At 57.0% G+C, this 15,995-nt stretch overlaps 1 protein-coding gene across 4 annotated transcripts in view; it reads right to left on the bottom strand.

Moving 5' to 3' along the window:
• KCNH3 (potassium voltage-gated channel subfamily H member 3) overlaps nucleotides 1–15,995 on the bottom strand; it is an 18,969-nt gene extending 2,974 nt beyond the window's left edge. For 2 of the 4 annotated variants that reach the window (XM_012441360.3, XM_012441359.2), the window contains exons 1-10: nucleotides 13,912–15,352; nucleotides 13,287–13,421; nucleotides 12,221–12,354; nucleotides 11,528–11,771; nucleotides 10,974–11,131; nucleotides 10,663–10,870; nucleotides 6,124–6,408; nucleotides 5,646–5,845; nucleotides 4,955–5,204; nucleotides 454–671 (exon numbers count right to left, since the gene is read on the bottom strand). In XM_012441360.3, the coding sequence (XP_012296783.1) occupies nucleotides 454–671; nucleotides 4,955–5,204; nucleotides 5,646–5,845; nucleotides 6,124–6,408; nucleotides 10,663–10,870; nucleotides 10,974–11,131; nucleotides 11,528–11,771; nucleotides 12,221–12,354; nucleotides 13,287–13,421; nucleotides 13,912–14,302 (2,223 nt within the window). In that variant the 5' untranslated portion in view covers nucleotides 14,303–15,352. Of the gene's footprint in view, nucleotides 1–453; nucleotides 672–4,954; nucleotides 5,205–5,645; nucleotides 5,846–6,123; nucleotides 6,409–10,662; nucleotides 10,871–10,973; nucleotides 11,132–11,527; nucleotides 11,772–12,220; nucleotides 12,355–13,286; nucleotides 13,422–13,911; nucleotides 15,353–15,540 lie in introns of those variants that run through there. The other 2 variants (XM_012441362.3, XM_012441361.2) reach the window with 2 other exon arrangements.

The raw sequence follows: 15,995 nt of genomic DNA, 5'->3' as shown, positions 1-15,995 counted from the left end.
GGGCACTAAAAACTGGTTTGGAATTAGTGACATAATCCAGGAAAATTCAAAAGCCCCTCAGAACAGTCCTGTTTCACAATGAAAAAGCAGAGGGGGCCACCGGGCTCCCTTCAGAAGCAACCTGGAGGGCTGGTGCCCGTCCCTGCCCTGCTCAGCCCTGACCCCCGGAACCACCCCTCCCTGTGCCTGCACCGGTGCACTCACCTTCCTTCACTAAGATTCCTCTGGATTGGGCGAGGGTGCCTCAGGCCAAGGAGGGCCAGCAGGGGTGGCTGCGCATGCTGGGCTGGGTGCGTGAGTGTGGAAGGGCAGAGGGTGTAGACCCCTGCCCAAGGTGGGGGCTTTCATACCAGGCCACGCTTTACACAGCTCTCCACCAGCCCCAGCCTCTGCCCACCTCACCAGGCTCCCTGGCACCCCCAACCCCTCCAAGCATGTACTCAGCCTCCTCACCTCTGCAGAGCCTCCCCCAGCACCCAGGTTGTAGCTGAGCTCCCCTCGGAGGCCACGGCTGAAGCGGGGGGCAAACTCAGGGTAGAGCGCAAGGCTGTCGTGCAGGCCAGCCAGCTGCAGACACTGCAGGACGCAGTACGTCAGCCCCTTCACGTCGGCATTGGCCTTTACCACCTGCTCCCGCCGGGGCAGCTCACAGCCGATCAGGTCCCCCTTCCCTGGGGAAAGGAAGCAGAGCTCAGCAAGCCCTGAGCCTTAGCCACGAGGAGAGAAGAGGGGGCTGCAGGCTGCTGAGATTCCCTTCAGGGCTGGGACGAGCCTCTGCAGCAGAAGCCTTGGAGCCAACACAGAGAGGAGCAACGAGGCCTGGGCCATGGCCTGACGCCTGCAGCCTGTCTCACTGGCTCCCACGTGGGCTTTGGGTAAAGAGCTCTGTGACACAGGCCCTCAAACGCATTCAGAATCAAAAGCACTGTGCTGGAAACCCGAATTTTAGCCCTGAGAGGCTTCTAATGGTTCTCAGCTGGCTCTGTTGATTAGAATCACCTGGAAAAGTCAGACCAAACACCCAGGCCCCATCTTTACCTACAGTATCTATAGGAGACCCCACGGTCTGATTGTTTTTTAAGTCCCACAGGTGATTCAGGTGTTTGGAAGCAGCAGATTAGAACCCCGTGTGCCACAGTGAAAATGCAAGGCAGCCAGGCTCACCTTCCTGAGCCCTAGCTGCTTCCACTCTACAAGACACGCTGCATTTAACTGAGTCTAGGGAATATTCTTGATCTCACCAGAAGGTGTCAATGGAGGTTTTCCTACAGCCAGGTTAAGACAGCCACCTGGCTGGCAGCAAGTATTAAGTGGCATCAATTAGAGACTAAGGCCTAATCTCAGAGGTGTTAGCCTGGGTGGGGCAGCAGGGATGGGGTGGGTGAGACGTGTGTCTTAGAATCAATGAAATAGGGTGTGTCTGTCCAGGGACAGGTTGAGGCTAAATTAGAGTTAATGTAGATAAAGTGCCTCACACAAAGATGACCAAAAAAAGATCATCTTCTTCCTTTCCCTTCCAGATAGAACCCCCTATAAATTGTTCCCGCCAGGTGCAGTGGCTCCCAACACTTTGGGAGGCCAAGGCAGCTGATCACTTGAGCTCATGAGTTTGAGAATAGCCTGGGCAACATGGCAAAATCCCGTCTCTACAAAAAAAAAAAAAAAAAAAAAAATTTAGCTCGGTGTGGTGGTGTTCCTGGACAGACACACCCTATTTCATTGTTTCTTAGACACACATCTCACCCACCCCACCCCTGCCACCCCACCCAGGCTAACATCTCTGAGATTATGCCTCAGGCACCTGTAGTTCCAGCTATTCTGGAGACTGAGGTGGAAGGATCACTTGAGCCCAGAAGGTCAAAGCTGCAGTAAGCTGAGATTGCACCACCACACTCCAGCCTGGGAAACAGAGTGAGATCTGATCTCAAAAAAAAAAAAAAAAAAAAAAAAAAAAAATCCTTTCCAGCAGGGATAAGCATGCAGTCTGGGTTTGGGCAGAGCACTCACTACCCTTAAGGCAGCTCAACCACCACCAGGCAGTTGAGACTGTTAGAAAGTGTTTCAAAAAGGATGGCCCTGCCGTGGACGCCCTCACACCACCAGCAGCGCACACTGAGCTTAGATCTCCTCTACATGTTCCTGGACTTTTGCTCCAACTTGAGTATAGAATGCACCCCTGTTAGGCCGGGCGCGGTGGCTCATGCCTGTAATCCCGGTACTTTGGGAGGCTGAAGTGGGTGGATCACTTGAAGTCAGGAGTTCGAGACAATCCTGACCAACATGGTGAAACCCTGTCTCTACTAAAAATACAAAAATTAGCTGGGCATGGTGGTGCATGCCTGTAGTCCCAGCTACTCGGGAGGCTGAGGAGGGAGAATCATTTGAACCCAGGAGGCAGAGGTTGCAGTGAGCCAAGATCATACCATTGCACTCCAACCTGGGCAACAAGAGCAAAACTTTGTCTCAAAAAATAATAATAATAATGCACCCCTGTTAAACTTGATTTTCTTGGTTTCAGGCCATCTTTCTGGGTCCTTTTGAGAGCTGTTTGGATCTCAACGTGATCATCTGGGGAATGCACTATTTATCTTCTCATTTGTGGCATCTGAAATAGGATAAGCATGTGCTTCTTGTCTTCATCCAAGAGGTGAGAGAAAATGAGAAACACGACAGGACCGAGGGCAGAGTTTCAGAACCAGAGACTGTCCTACAGGTGCAGCTCATCAAACTCCTTCCTCCCTCTCAATGGACTTTGCCTATGCTTAGCTTCCAGCAGTTCATTAACAGAGGCTGGCGCCAGAACCCACAGCTGCTGGGAGCAGGCAGGATGAACTTGGACGTTTGAGTAAAAAGGCAGGTGGGGAGAGGGTATGAAGGCAAAGCAGAGAACCAGGCCATGACTGGGGTCAGGGAACCAGGCAGTCGCCAGGGCATCCAGAGCCTCCAAGTCAACAGGGAAGTAGTTCACCCAAAACATACAGGCAGTGACAGGATAGATCAATGGTGGCATAAGTCCTGGTGCTAGGGTCACTGTGGAGGCAAATGCCCAGGGCACAGGCTGTGGCCATTCTTGCAGCACTGAGTGCTGCACAGTGAACATGGCTATTCTGAGATGTGGTACCTGGCACCAGCAAAGGCTGTTCTGAGAGGACCTGTGCCAGCTCCCAGCCACACGACTTCCTCGGCTTCAGCCTGAAAACCATCTGTTTCATAATCCACTCAGCAGTCCTGCTTTGGATTCACTAGTCTACAATGGTGAAAATCTGTCTTTGTGCCCTTTGGAATCTCTCCAAGGAATGCCAACTACACTTGACTGGCATAACTCTTTCTTCTCATGCTGGCATAAACTGTATCTAGGCTCAAAAGCTGGACTCATGGAAGATGTAAAACAAAGGCTATGAACAGCCCACTTTCAGGGTATAAGACCCCGATGGCATTTTTTCCCTCTTGTTTCCAGTTGGAAGGTCATCCTCCTCAAGGGAGCAAGGGTGGACACACAGTAGCTGTGTTTAGTAACTCCGTGCCACCTTCCTGGCCCTTTCCTGCTTCTTGGCTTGATTGTTGATTGCCAGATGAATGACAAACCTCAGTCCCTAGGCCTTAGCAGTCCCCACAGTGAATCTACACGTGCCTTGGCTGCCTGAGGATTCGATATGGTCGGCAGTGGTCAGGTCACCACCTCCCCACATACACGAATCCTTGACGACCCACGCAGGCCTCATGTTCCTCATCCTCTATGGTCACTGTGATAGTAGTCTCTGTGACAGAGCTCTGCTCCCCTTAGTAACTTTCACTCTGTCGCCCAGGCTGGAGTGCAGTGACATGATCTCAGCTCCATTGCAACCTCCACCTCCTGGTTTTAAGCGATTCTCCTGTCTCAGCCTCCTGAGTAGCTTGGATTACAGGCGCCCACCACCATGTCCGGCTAATTTTTGTATTTTTAGTAGAAATGGGGCTTCTCCATGTTGGCGAGGCTAGTCTTGAACTCCTGACTTCAAGTGATTGGCCTGCCTCGGCCTCCCAAAGTGCTGGGATTACAGGTGTGAACCACCATGCTCTGCACTTTAGTAGCTTTTCACAAACGCAGCCGGTGTCTCTCTGAGAGCTGGAATGTGCTTTCCTAAAGCCTAGGGTGCACGCCAACCCTCCTGAGATGGCTTCCTCCCTGCCAGTCCCGGTTTCTCTCAACGCCCAGGAGTCCTGCGTAAGAAGCATGAGACTTGGAGCCAGGTGGATGGGGTCCCAACCCCAGTTGGTCAATTCCTAGCTGGTCATTAACCTCTCTGACCTTAGACTCCTGCTATGCAAAATAGGAAGAATGTGTTTATTACTATAAACTCTGTGAGCCCCCTGTGATCAGCACCACTATTGTGTCCATTCCACATCTGCAATGTCTTTGCCTGTATCTAGGGAAGTGATTTCCCTTTTCACCTCCTCCTTTTGCCAAGAAGGGAAGTAGACCATTTCACAAGAACAACTCTCCCTGGCTGTTTGGAAACTGAGCTCTGTCACCCATCTGGGCTCTGGGCCTGCTCTGTGATCTGCCCCAGGAAAGTACCATTTCACCATTCCTGGGGGACCACAAGGAACAACTTTCGTTCCTCCCTTTTTTAGCCCTGCCTGACACTCTCCCCAGCACTTCCATCCCTAGCTTCTGACTTTCCTCCTGACAGGAAGGGAAGCTCCCCTCTGTACCCCATAGACTGGCTCCTTTCAAAGGCTGGCCCTCCACTTGCTAAGCCCCAGGCACATTGGTGAGATCCTGTACTCCTTACACTGCCACCTGGCAGTCACTGGGTCTTCTCTGAGCTTTAACCAGGACTCCATGACTACTCCTGACTCCACCCTGGCTGTTTCTCTCTGTGGCCTGTGGAAGTCCTCTCTCTTTTCCACAGATCAGGGCCATGGTCTCACACACAGGTGCCCCTGTGCCCTCTCTCCCACCCTCACAAACCTAGGATGGCGAGCACGGTGCCACCCTTGAGCACTTCCATGGAGCCAGAGCAGACAAAGTAGAGGGCCTGCAGGGCATCGCCTTGGTGGATGAGGTACTCGCCGGGCGTGCAGAAGGCGGGCCGCAGGGCCAGGGACAGCGCCCTCAGGCAGCCACGGCTGGCTGCCTCAAACAGCGGCAGCTGCAGGACCTCCTTGTGCAGGTGCATGGCAATGTCTGCGCGCAGCTCGTCAGGGAGGCTCTGCAGCAGCTGTGGGCAAGCAGGTGAGGGGTGGGGGTTGGGGGTGGCAGAAGAAGAGGTGTCCTCCAGCCAGCCCCTCTCCACCCTGGCAGGCCTCAGGAACAGAGGAGGCACGGGAGGGAGGGACCTGAGCCCTCTCACAACTCCAAGCTCCACACGCGGTGGGAAGCCAGGAGGCTTCCTCCGCCTCCCTCTCAATCACTTTAGCTGCCATGTGCAGCCCAGCTTCCCACCTCAGTGACCACTGAGCCACCAGGCCTAACTGGGGTTCAGAGGCCCCTCCAAGCCTTCTTGGCTGCCTTCTGTCCCATGCCATTGCCCTCAAGAGAGAAGGGAGGCACAGGGGCCAAAGTTGTGCATTCTTCGTCCTCCTCCACTCCTGATAATTCTAGCCCACTGCAAAGCCCTTGAGGGAGCACAGGCTAGAAAGCCCAGCCTTGGAGGCCGCACCTCAGTGGTGTCGATGCCGTTGTTCACGGCCCAGGTGGCCTGGAAGTACTCCAGCATGCGCTGCTTTAGGGGCTTGGGGATCCGGTGGATGCGGATGTAGTCGCGCAGGTCGCGCGTGCGGCTGTGGTACAGAAAGCGGCGGGCGTACATGCGCTGGATGATGGCCGTCACGTTCCCAAACACCACCGCGTGCATCAGGGCTGGGGGAGGGTAGCGAGAGGGGGTCACCTAGGGGACCTGGCCCGGCCTGACACCACGCTGGGCTCATCTGTCCCCGGCTCCGCACGCTCCTAGGCCAGGCCCGCGGGTCGCTGTGCGGGCGGAGTCTCCCCCAGCCCCGGCCTCGGGTTCCGCGGCCACCTGAAGCGGAAGAGCCCCTGGCCTCGGGCCCCCCGGGGTTGGGGGCGGGGTGGGAGGGCGCCGCCTACCGGCGGAAGTCTGGGAATGGCCCCGGGAAGGCGCGCGCGGCCGGGCTCACCGCCGATGAGCATGGTGCAGATGGAGAAGATCTTCTCGGTGTCCGTGTTGGCGGACACGTTGCCGAAGCCCACGCTGGTAAGGCTGCTGAGCGCGAAGTAGAGGGAGGTGATGTAGGCGCTGCGCAGCGACGGGCCGCCCAGCAGCTCCAGCCCAGTCCCGTTGGCCTCGCTGCTGCTGCTGCTACTGCAGTTGTCACTCTGGCCGGAGCTGTTCCCTCCAGCTGGGCTCCGGCCCACCAGGTAGTAGGGGGTCTCCAGTCGGCGGGCCAGCTCCTGCAGCCAGCCTGAGCGGGGAACAGGAGTGCTTGAGCAGGCAGGAAGACACGACTGCACTGTGGGCGAGGATGCGGGCCCGGGGGTGGGGACACACAGACACAGCCCCAGCCCCATGGCTTCCTGCCGCTTTGCCCCTTTGCTGGCAGCCCAGCACACCCCCTCCACCCTCTCAGCCCTCAGAAGAGCTGAGGCCTGTCATTTCCCCAGCCAGCTCCTGTTGGCACTGAGGATGACACAGGGCATTCACACCCTCTCCACCACGGTTGGCGCCCATCCCAGGTAACGGGCCCAGTCGGAGGGCCTGGCTGGCGTGAGCCAAAGGACTGGGATGCCCACTGCATTCAGCCACAGCCTCATCCCCAAAGATGGATGGTGAGGCCACCTCCGCCCTCACCTCCACCTGTCCACCCAGGCTCTCTTCCTGCATTTGTCTGAGTTCATCCGCTCCAGAAAGCCCTCCCTCCCCTCCCCTTTCAGCCTCATCCCTCCTTACAGCCACACAAACCACTCAGCCTCACACACAGGTTCCAAGCATGTCTGCATGGACAAGCACACACACTGCTAATGCAACGCGTGTGCCCCACACAGTCGAGAAGGACACATGTGTGCCCCTTACAGGCACCCGCCACAGCCACTCACACTGAAAAGGCCTGTGCACACTTGGGAAAGGGACAAAGGCCCACTGGTGCCTACACACTGTCACACGGGGGGGGGTGGAGACACACTTTCGTGGACATGAGCACACAGGTGAATATATTCACACAGGTGTGCACATGTGCACGCACACACACACAGTCACAGGCCAGACTGGGCCATGGGGCAGAGGCTGGATTGCCCCTCAGCCTGACATTCTCCACCTGGCCTTGGCGCAGAGTAGGACTGTGCACTGAGGTCTCTCCTGAGCCCGTGAGCTGGGAGTCACTCTTGAGCCTAGCTGGAGAGTTGCAGGAGCTCTAGGGTGTTGGGTGAGGGGGTCCCAGGGTCCGCAGAGGTCCTGGCAGAGCTGGGGGCCATGGAGTGCAAGGGAGAGAGGGCAGACTGGCTGATCTAGAATGGTGAGGCAGAGGGTATGTGTGGCTGTGGCTCGGGGTCACAGGCTGCAGTGAGACCCCACTTCTCCACTTGTGCTCTGCCCCTCCCACCTCAGCTCAAACCCCCTACTCTCCCCAACACCTTAGGCATGTGGGTCCCTGTGGCCCCACACTCTTGTCATCCACCCACTCATTCATTCAGCAACCTCGCACACTGTGTGCCAGGAGCTGGGGTCCCACAGGAGCTCCCTGAGGGCTCCAGTTCAGAAGGGCAGATGATTTAGGGCCAGAGCTACATCTCAGAGGGGCCACACAGCAGGAAGGGACGGGGGCTTGAACCAAGTCCCATGGGCTAGGGCTAGAAAGTTTCTGGAAGAAGGGACATTTGTGTTTGGTTTCAAAGGTCAGTTAGGGTTTTGATACAAATAAACTGAGGGGATCATTCCTGGTGGAGGGACAGGCATGAGTCAAACCTGGAGATTGAGATTTTAAGACAAGTACAGGCAAATAGCTCAGTTTGGCTAGAATGTGGGGTTAACACCGAGGGTATCAAATTCCAGGCTAAAGAACTTGGGGGGATGTAGTAAGGCCTGTACCAAGGTGGGGGCTCACCCTCCTGTGGTCTGAGGTGTGCTATATGAATGCAATGGACTCCTGAGAGCTAGACTGAGGTGACAGTTGAAAAAAGAAATAAAAAACGCAATGGAGTACGTGGTTGGGCGCAATGGCTCACACCTGTAATCCCAGCACTTTGGGAGGCCGAGGGGGGTAGATCACAAGGTCAGGAGTTTGAGACCAGCCTGGCCAACATGGTGAAACCCATCTCTACTAAAATTAAAATTAGCCGAGCATGATGGCACATGTCTGTAATCCTAGCTACTCAGGAGGCTGAGGCAGAAGAATTGCTTGAACCTGGGAGGCAGAGGTTGCAGTGAGCCGAGATCAAGACACTGTACTCCAGCCTGGGTGACAGAGCGAGACTCTGTCTCAAAAAACAAAAAACCAGAATGCAATGGAGTACATAAAACTCCTCTTCATGGTCATTGTTTAGTTGGCCTCTGAGGGTGAAGCCACCCGAAGCCAGATGCCCAGGATAGGGAAGGTGGGGAGAAGCAGCAGGACACAGGGGAGGGTGGCAGGGAGGCCTCTGATCTTTCAGTCTTGGCCAAGACTGAAAGATCAGCAGCCCCTGAAGCTGGGGCCAGGATGGTGCCTCCAGGTGGGCGGGGTCAGGCCAGCAGAAGCTGTCCCAGAGGCTGGGGGCTCACACACCGAGGAGTGCCCTGAGTGCTCTTCCTCAGTGCTCGGCACAGTCTTTTGAACATCCAGCCCACCTCCACTGGCCTAGTGGGAATCTGGGGAAGGAACTCTGTCCACATCATGGGCATTGGAAAAGGAAACCCAGGCAAGGAAGGCATGAACAAGGAGCCGCCCACCAGACAGAACTGGGCCAGCCGCCTACCTACCCACCTCAGCCTCACCTCCCCCTACAAGGAGCTCTCCTGCCAGGGCTGGAGTTGGAGAGGTCTGGGTTTGGTGCCAACCTGGTTAGGGGGCAGTTTCCCTGGAGAAAGAGAGGAGATGATGATGTGAAGAACTTGTAAAGTCTCTAAACGTAGACTAGTACCAGCTCCAAATGGAATGAAGCCACCTGGAACTCAGGGGTCAAGGGTGAAAGAATACCATGTGTATCTGTAAGGGTCAACCCACCCTTGCCCACCCTGTGGGGTCCAGAGGCCCTTGGGAGCTAGAGGTGTTCTTAATGTCAGATCAGCAACCCCCGTGAGGTGGTTGGAAAAGAGGAGCCTCGTGGACACAAGACCAAGGGTGTCTGGGTCCCATTTCAGGGGGTGGGAGTGGACCTGGGGATCTGTGTCTCAGCCCACTTTGGGGGTGGTGGAGACAGGCTTTGTTTCACCACTGTCCATCTGCTGGCCCTATGACTGTTTGCTGTGTGGCCGTCTGACCCCAGAGCAGCCGCCACCACAGGCTTCCTCTGGGAATGGCAGGCACCAAGGAGCTGACACTGCCTGGAGTGTCCTGGTTTCCACCTGCTCAGCAGCTAGAGCACTCGGCGAAAATTTCAAGCGGGCCCTCTGTGACACACAGAGGGCCTCCCAAGAGCTTGCAGAGGGAGAGAGGATTCACAGGAGCCTTGTAGTTCCCAGGGTACTGATCAAAGTGGGTTTCTAAGGCTGACCTGGACACCTGGTGACTCCGCCAAGAAGCAGTCGTAAGAAGCCATGTGCACCTGGAACCCCGGCTAAATGTCAGTTACCTGGAAAGCTGACAGAGGACTAGAGGGCTGGGGAGGAAGAAGGCAAGTTTGATTTTAGACCTGAGGAGTCTTGAGAGTTAGAAACGGCTGGAATGGAATGGTTTGGCTAGAGAAAGGATGGAAGTGGAGATGCTCATGCAGTGGTGTCAGTGTACTGGCCAAGGGAAAGCAAGGTGAAGGGGGAGAGCTATAAGGAAAGCCAGTCTGGAGACCCTGAAACTTAGAGGGGCTGGGAGGAGGCCAGCCAAGGGCTCCATCACCCACAGCTGAGAGGAACTGTGGTTGGCTGGGTCAGGTGATACAGGGACTTCAAGGAGGATAAGGGTTTGGCCCCAGAAGGTCACTGTGACCTTCTGGGTGACATGTTGGGTGCAGAGGTGGGGGTGGAAATCCTCCCAGCAGGAGTTAAGATGTGAGTGGGTGGTGAGCAGAGGGAGGAGCTGTGGAAGGAGAGGTGACATGAAGGAGAGTGAAGATGCAGAAAGGCTGCTTTTTAGGCTGGGGGAGAGCAGAGCTGCAGCAGGGAAAAATGTGGACTGCAGGTGACAAGAGAAAGGCAGGGGCCTTGGACGCCAAGGTGGTGGGGACAAGCTTCAGAGAGGATGCAGAGGGAGGGGCAGGGAACACTGGGCATCAGAGGAACCCTGGAGGGCAGTGGCTCCTGGCTTGGCCTTCCCAGCAGGACAGGGTTTGAGGAATGTGACCCACATTTGGCCACAGGAGGTCTGGGACTTTCTTGGGCTTTCTCCACAAGGCCCAGCTGCTGGAGAACAGGCCTGTCACATGGTGGTGGCTGTCACACTCATACCTGCACACCCTCTTCTCTGATTTGCACACATGCAAACTTGCACAGGTCCCTGACACCACACATCTGCACACACACTTGCACTCACACTCCTCTGACATGGTTGCACAACCCCCTCCCCGCCACATGCACAAGGAGCCTCCAGTACCAATCTCAGGCAGCTCCGATTCGCTGCTCTCGATCTCCCGCTGACCAATGTAAAACCAGATGCAGGCCACCCAGTGTGCGAGCAGGGCAAACACGGCCATGAGCAGTGTCAGCACTACAGCACTGTACTGTGAGTACCGGTCCAGCCTTGGGAGCAGGCGCAGGAGGCGCAGCAGGCGCACGGTCTTCAGCAGGTGGGCCCCGAAGTACTGAGATTCGGGGAGGAAGGGAGAGAGGGAGGTCAGCCAGGCTGGCCCTCCCTGTCCCCCGGCAAAGCCCACCCACCCACCCAGCCAGCCCAGCCACACTGACCACGTTGACCTTGAAGGCATGTAGCAGGTCAAAGGGCAGTGCCGCGATGACATCCAGCAGGAACCAGGTGGTGACGTAGTGGAGGCAAATGGACTTTGGGGCAAACACCACTTGGCCCGACTTGGACACGAATGTGGTACGGAAATTCAGCACAATGTCTGTGGGGATCCGGGTGGGAGTGAGCACTGGGGCAGGGGGGCAGCCACTCTCGACTAGACACTGCTCCCTTTCTCCGTAGTTGACACTGTCCCCGGCCCTTTCCATACATCATCTGACTTAGTTCTCACAGTAACTGTAACAGGGAGACACCGTTTTGCCTATTTTACAAAGGAGAAATCTATTTTATGGAGGCCCAGAGAGCTTTGACCAGCTCAGGGTCCTATAACTTGTAAGTGGCAGATGTTTAGAACCTAGGTCTGATTTCAAAGCTCACAGTTTACAAACGCGAGAGGGCAAGGGGGTTACTGTAGGGCCCTGGAAGCCATGTGGACTATCCCCAGCAAAGCCCGTGGGTGCCGGCAGAGGGTGGGGTAGAAGGGGCAGAGTGCACGCACCAAGGATGAAGAGGACCTCCACGGCCAGGTCACAAACGCTGGGCGGGCCTCGGGCAGCACTGGGCTCCCGTGCTGTGCTCACACACACGCTGTAGGGCACGGTGACAGCCACATAGAGTGTGGCGAGCAGGATGAAGCCGTCCCAGGTGGCCCTCAGCGCCCCACAGTGCAACAGGATGAAGGGCGACTTCCGGATGGCAGCTACTTTGTACTCAGGCAAGTTTGGCTTCTCCCCAAACACCCCCTAGTGAGGCAGGGCAGGCCCAGGCAGAGAGGAAAGGATATTGGCACAGGCTGAGTTTGGCTAGAGTCTAGAACCGGCATCCACCTCCTTTCTCTCCCTGCATTCTCGAAGCAACATCTGCTGTGAGATGGCATCAGTGTCTCCATTTTACAGATTAGAAAACAAGATCAGGAAGGTTAAGTGACTTAGCTGAGGTCAGACAGCCGCTTAGGGGAGGAGCCAGGATTGAACCAAGGCCCATTTGACTCCCAGGCCAGGACTTTCTTCTGTGTCTCTGATGGATCAGGTATGTGATCTTCCCTCCTTCAGTCCCACCCAACCCCCAAAGTGCTGGCAGGGCCTGGGTGGCCCCCAGGACATTTTCTCTGGTAGATCAGGTTCCCTTTCCCCGTCTCCTGTGTCTGCTACTCCCCTCTCCCTTCAAACCCACGTCCCAGGGCTCAGCCCACCTTATTGAGCTTGTGCTTGCCCTTGGGCTGCTTCTGCAGGTGCCCGGACAGGTGGTAGAGCACGGCCCGGCTCCGCCGCCGGTTGGCATTGAAGCCTTTGGATCGTGCCCGGCCATATCGGCGCCGGCCACCACCTGCAAAAGAAGAGGGGCCCATGAAGATGATGGGTGGGTGCCCACACACCCTAGCCCCGGGTTGGGTGTAGGACACAGTTGCCGACCCAGGGACTGGTCTGGCTCATTGACCATTTAGACTGTTTAGAGTTGGGGATTCAGGTATTCCTCACTTCCTGGGTTCACTTGCCTAGCCCAGCAATGGGCAGTCCTAGGAGTGCTGACAGACAATACCTCTGGGGTCTGCTTCCAGGAGGAGGAGGTTTGGACCAGGGATCTCTACGGGGAAAGGCCTGGGACAGGAAGCGAGGAGGTAGCTCACAGGGGCAGGGTGGAGAACTAGCAGGAGGTCATCAGCAGAGGGGTGGAAACTTAGAGCAGCAGCCCAGGATCTACTGCAGGGACCAGAGGGTGACAGTGAAGGCTGACATCATGGAGATGCAGACCCAGCACTGGGAATAGGGGAGTGGGAATGGAGAGTCCCCCCGCATCCCCAAATGGCAAAGAGGCCTTGACAGCTTTGTAACCTGCCCAAAGGCCTGCCCCAGCCCTTGGAGGACACAAGAGGGGAACAACTCGAACATCTTAAAAGCAGGCTGTGGCCAGAGCTCCACCCCCAGTCAGGTTTGCTGTAGGGAAAGAACCTGGTGGGTCTGTGCTCAACCTTATTAACTGGTCAGAAAGTCATGCTTCACAGGTACAATGGGGTTTGTTTGCTTTCAGTTTCTTAATAAAGTTGACTTAAAAACTCCAACTTTGTCTCAATCTGTCTATTTGGAAAAAATATTCCCATACTGAGGCATGTGGAGATGAGAGCGGCACAGGCCTCTCCGGCAGCCTGCGAGGCAGTGAAATGAATGCAGGAGGGACCCCCCATGCTCAGACTTGGTGCCAAGGCCCCGCCCAGGCCTGTGGTACCCAACACCTCAACCATAGCACCTAAATGCACCTACCTGTCTCCTTCCATCTGTCGGGGCCCCCTCGGTTCTTGGTTTCACTGATGTCCTTGTGAGAGACCAGGAAGAGGGCCACCTCCCCTTTCTCATTCTTTATAGGTATCACATCCAGGAGACACCAGAACGGCAGCCCTGGACACAAAAACAGACTCAGCCCACCTCCCATTCTTGGCCCTGTCTAAGGTGACAGAGGTCCTGGCTCCACTGACATCCTGGGCAAGACACAGGCAGGATCCAGTAGTTTCCTGGGGGAGGGGCTGGCAGTCCAGTTTCACTGAGGACAGGGCTTGATGGAATGGGGGGGCTTCAGGGGGCATGAGGCAAGGGAGAGCAAACATAACCGTCAGATGTGCAGATGTGCTCTGCCAAAATGCGGATGTTTTTCTGTTAGATGCAGGAAACCCAAGGTTGGAACTGAATACAGGCTGAGGCTAGGGTGAGGCAGGTAGAGATGAGGAGATGGAGCAAGAGGGGTTGGAAGGGGGGCTGGGGGAATGGGAAGACGGGATAAGATGGGAAGATGGAGAAGATGGCAACAGAAAGGAGGAGGGACAGTGGATGGGGCTGGTGCCAGGTTGGGTGAGACTGCAAAGGCAGTCTGGCTGGCCAGGTGGCCCCTCACCGCTCTTCCGGTACAGGATCAGCTCAGCCTTGAACTCCTTGTGTTCGTCCAGGGCCTTTCGGATCTGTTGGCGGACGAGCTCACTGGTGTCTGGCCCATAAAGGAAGGAGCAGGCACAGCCCCGCTGCATGACCTCAGCCCGGGAGAAGCCCGTGAGGTCACAGAAGCCATCAGAGCAGTAGACCACGGGGAAGAGCCCCGCCACCTGGGCGTTGCCCAGCACGAAGTTACTGTCTGCAAGAGAGCACCTCTCAGAGGAGGTGTGGGGTGAAGGGGCAGGAGGCCTACCACCCCTCCCTTCCCAAATGCCTGCAACTAAAGACTGGGTTTTCCAAACCCCAGGAATCCTGTCTGTGTTAGGGAAGGGCTGTTTATGAATGGGAATCAGCATGTGCCACCTGTGTGCCAGTGCCCTGCAGCAAGTGTGAGTACAAGGATCAGCACGTGTGAACTGAGGTCGGCGAATGAAGTGCTGTGCGGGCACTGTGCCCTCTGGAGGGTGTCCTGAGCAATGTGGGGTAAGGGCTGGGGTTGGGGATTCCCTAACGAGGACTATACTGCCAGCTCTAGGCCAGCCTCAGCCCCACCTCTACTTCTGCCAGGCTCACTCACCAGCCAGGTACCCAGGTTGGCTGTCTGGCTCCTCCCACTGGGACTCACCTGGACTGGGAGGCAACCCCAGGCCACCATACATCCTGCCTTCTGTGTCTTAGCCCTAGCTGCCTGACCTGGCTCAGGAATTAGTGAATGTAAGCAAGAATGGGGGTGTAAGAATGGTGACTGAGCAAGGGAGCCTAGAGCCAGGAATGTATTGGGGAGTGGGGGGCACTGAATCAGCAGGCTGCAGGCGCCAAGCACACTGGCAAAGCAGATGGAGGAGCCCGGAGGGGGGAGAGCGCAGTGCTGGGCTCCCACCCCCTGTCAGCAACTGGAGACCAAGGAGGACCTAGGCAGAGAGCCGGGAAGCCCCACGGGGGATGTGAGGGAGAGGAGGAGGGAGGGGCTTTCACTACTTCCCCTGAGCTCAGAGCCCCAGAAACCGGGATCCAGAGCTCAGGGAGCCTTCTCCAAACTTCCCCAGTCCTGATGGGAGTCCCCAAACCATGTTCTTGGGGCTAGATTTGCTCCCAGGTCTAGGGGGTTCAGGCTATGAGATGGGCTTTGGACACACCGTGCTCTCCCGAGTCCGGCCTACTCTATCTCCGTTTGCAAATCTCTTTTTAAAATCTGTTTTTTGAGCCCTCTCGGCCATCCCTGAGCACGGCTCACCTGCCTCGCCCTACCCTGCCAGTCCGAGGGTAGTTGCTGAGACAGCGCCAGACGCAGGGGTGGGATGGGTCAGACTGACTAGGTTCGGGTTCGAGACCCTCTAACAGAGGGCATCCCAGGACCCACATTCAGGGACTTCTGGCCCTGTTGCCTCGCCTGAAGCAGTGTTGACCCCAAACCTTGAACCTTCGGGAAACGGCGCCTGGCAGGAGACAATGGCCCCAGCCTCAAGAAGGGTGGGGAGGGAGGAAAGAGTGAAAACAGGCGGGCGATAGGCCGTGCTGCTAGGGGTTCGGGGCAGGCGGGAGCCCTGGCAAGGGTCCGGCGGCCCGGCTGCAAGTGGGTGAGGGTCGGACTCACGCGTGCCGTCGAAGCGCGTAGCGATGGTGTCCAGGAAGGTGTTTTGCGGCGCCAGGAGGCCCCGCATGGCCGGCATCTTAGGCGCCTGCGGCTTCCCGCCCCATCCCTCCGGGGTGCGGGGACTCCTCGCCGGGGGAGGGCGCCCAGCTCGGCCGCCCCCTGCCGGGCCCCGCGCTCCCTAGCGCAGCCGTCGGGGGGCAATGCCCAGGCTGGGATCCCAGGTCGCGCCGGCCGCGGGCGCGCGAGGGGGCGTCCGCGCCGTCGGGGCCCGGAGCATGGCGCGTGGCCCCTAGCGCCCTCGTGGCCCACGAATCCTGGGCTCCAGGCCCCGCGACCGTGGCGCTCTCTGCACGGGCAGCGGCTCCAGTGTTTGTTGCGGGTGGGCTCCCGCTAGGGCTCCGCTCGGCGCCGGTTCTCCGCAGCTCCCTCCGTCTGTCGGGGAGAAGCGGCAGCCT

This window comes from Aotus nancymaae, unplaced genomic scaffold (assembly GCF_030222135.1).
Source record: "Aotus nancymaae isolate 86718 unplaced genomic scaffold, 86718_ANA_hifiasm-v0.15.2.pri h1tg000016l, whole genome shotgun sequence".
NCBI lineage: Eukaryota > Metazoa > Chordata > Mammalia > Primates > Aotidae > Aotus > Aotus nancymaae.
The sequence above is the reverse complement of the archived record's forward strand: the minus strand, read 5'-3'. Positions and strand labels throughout refer to the sequence as shown.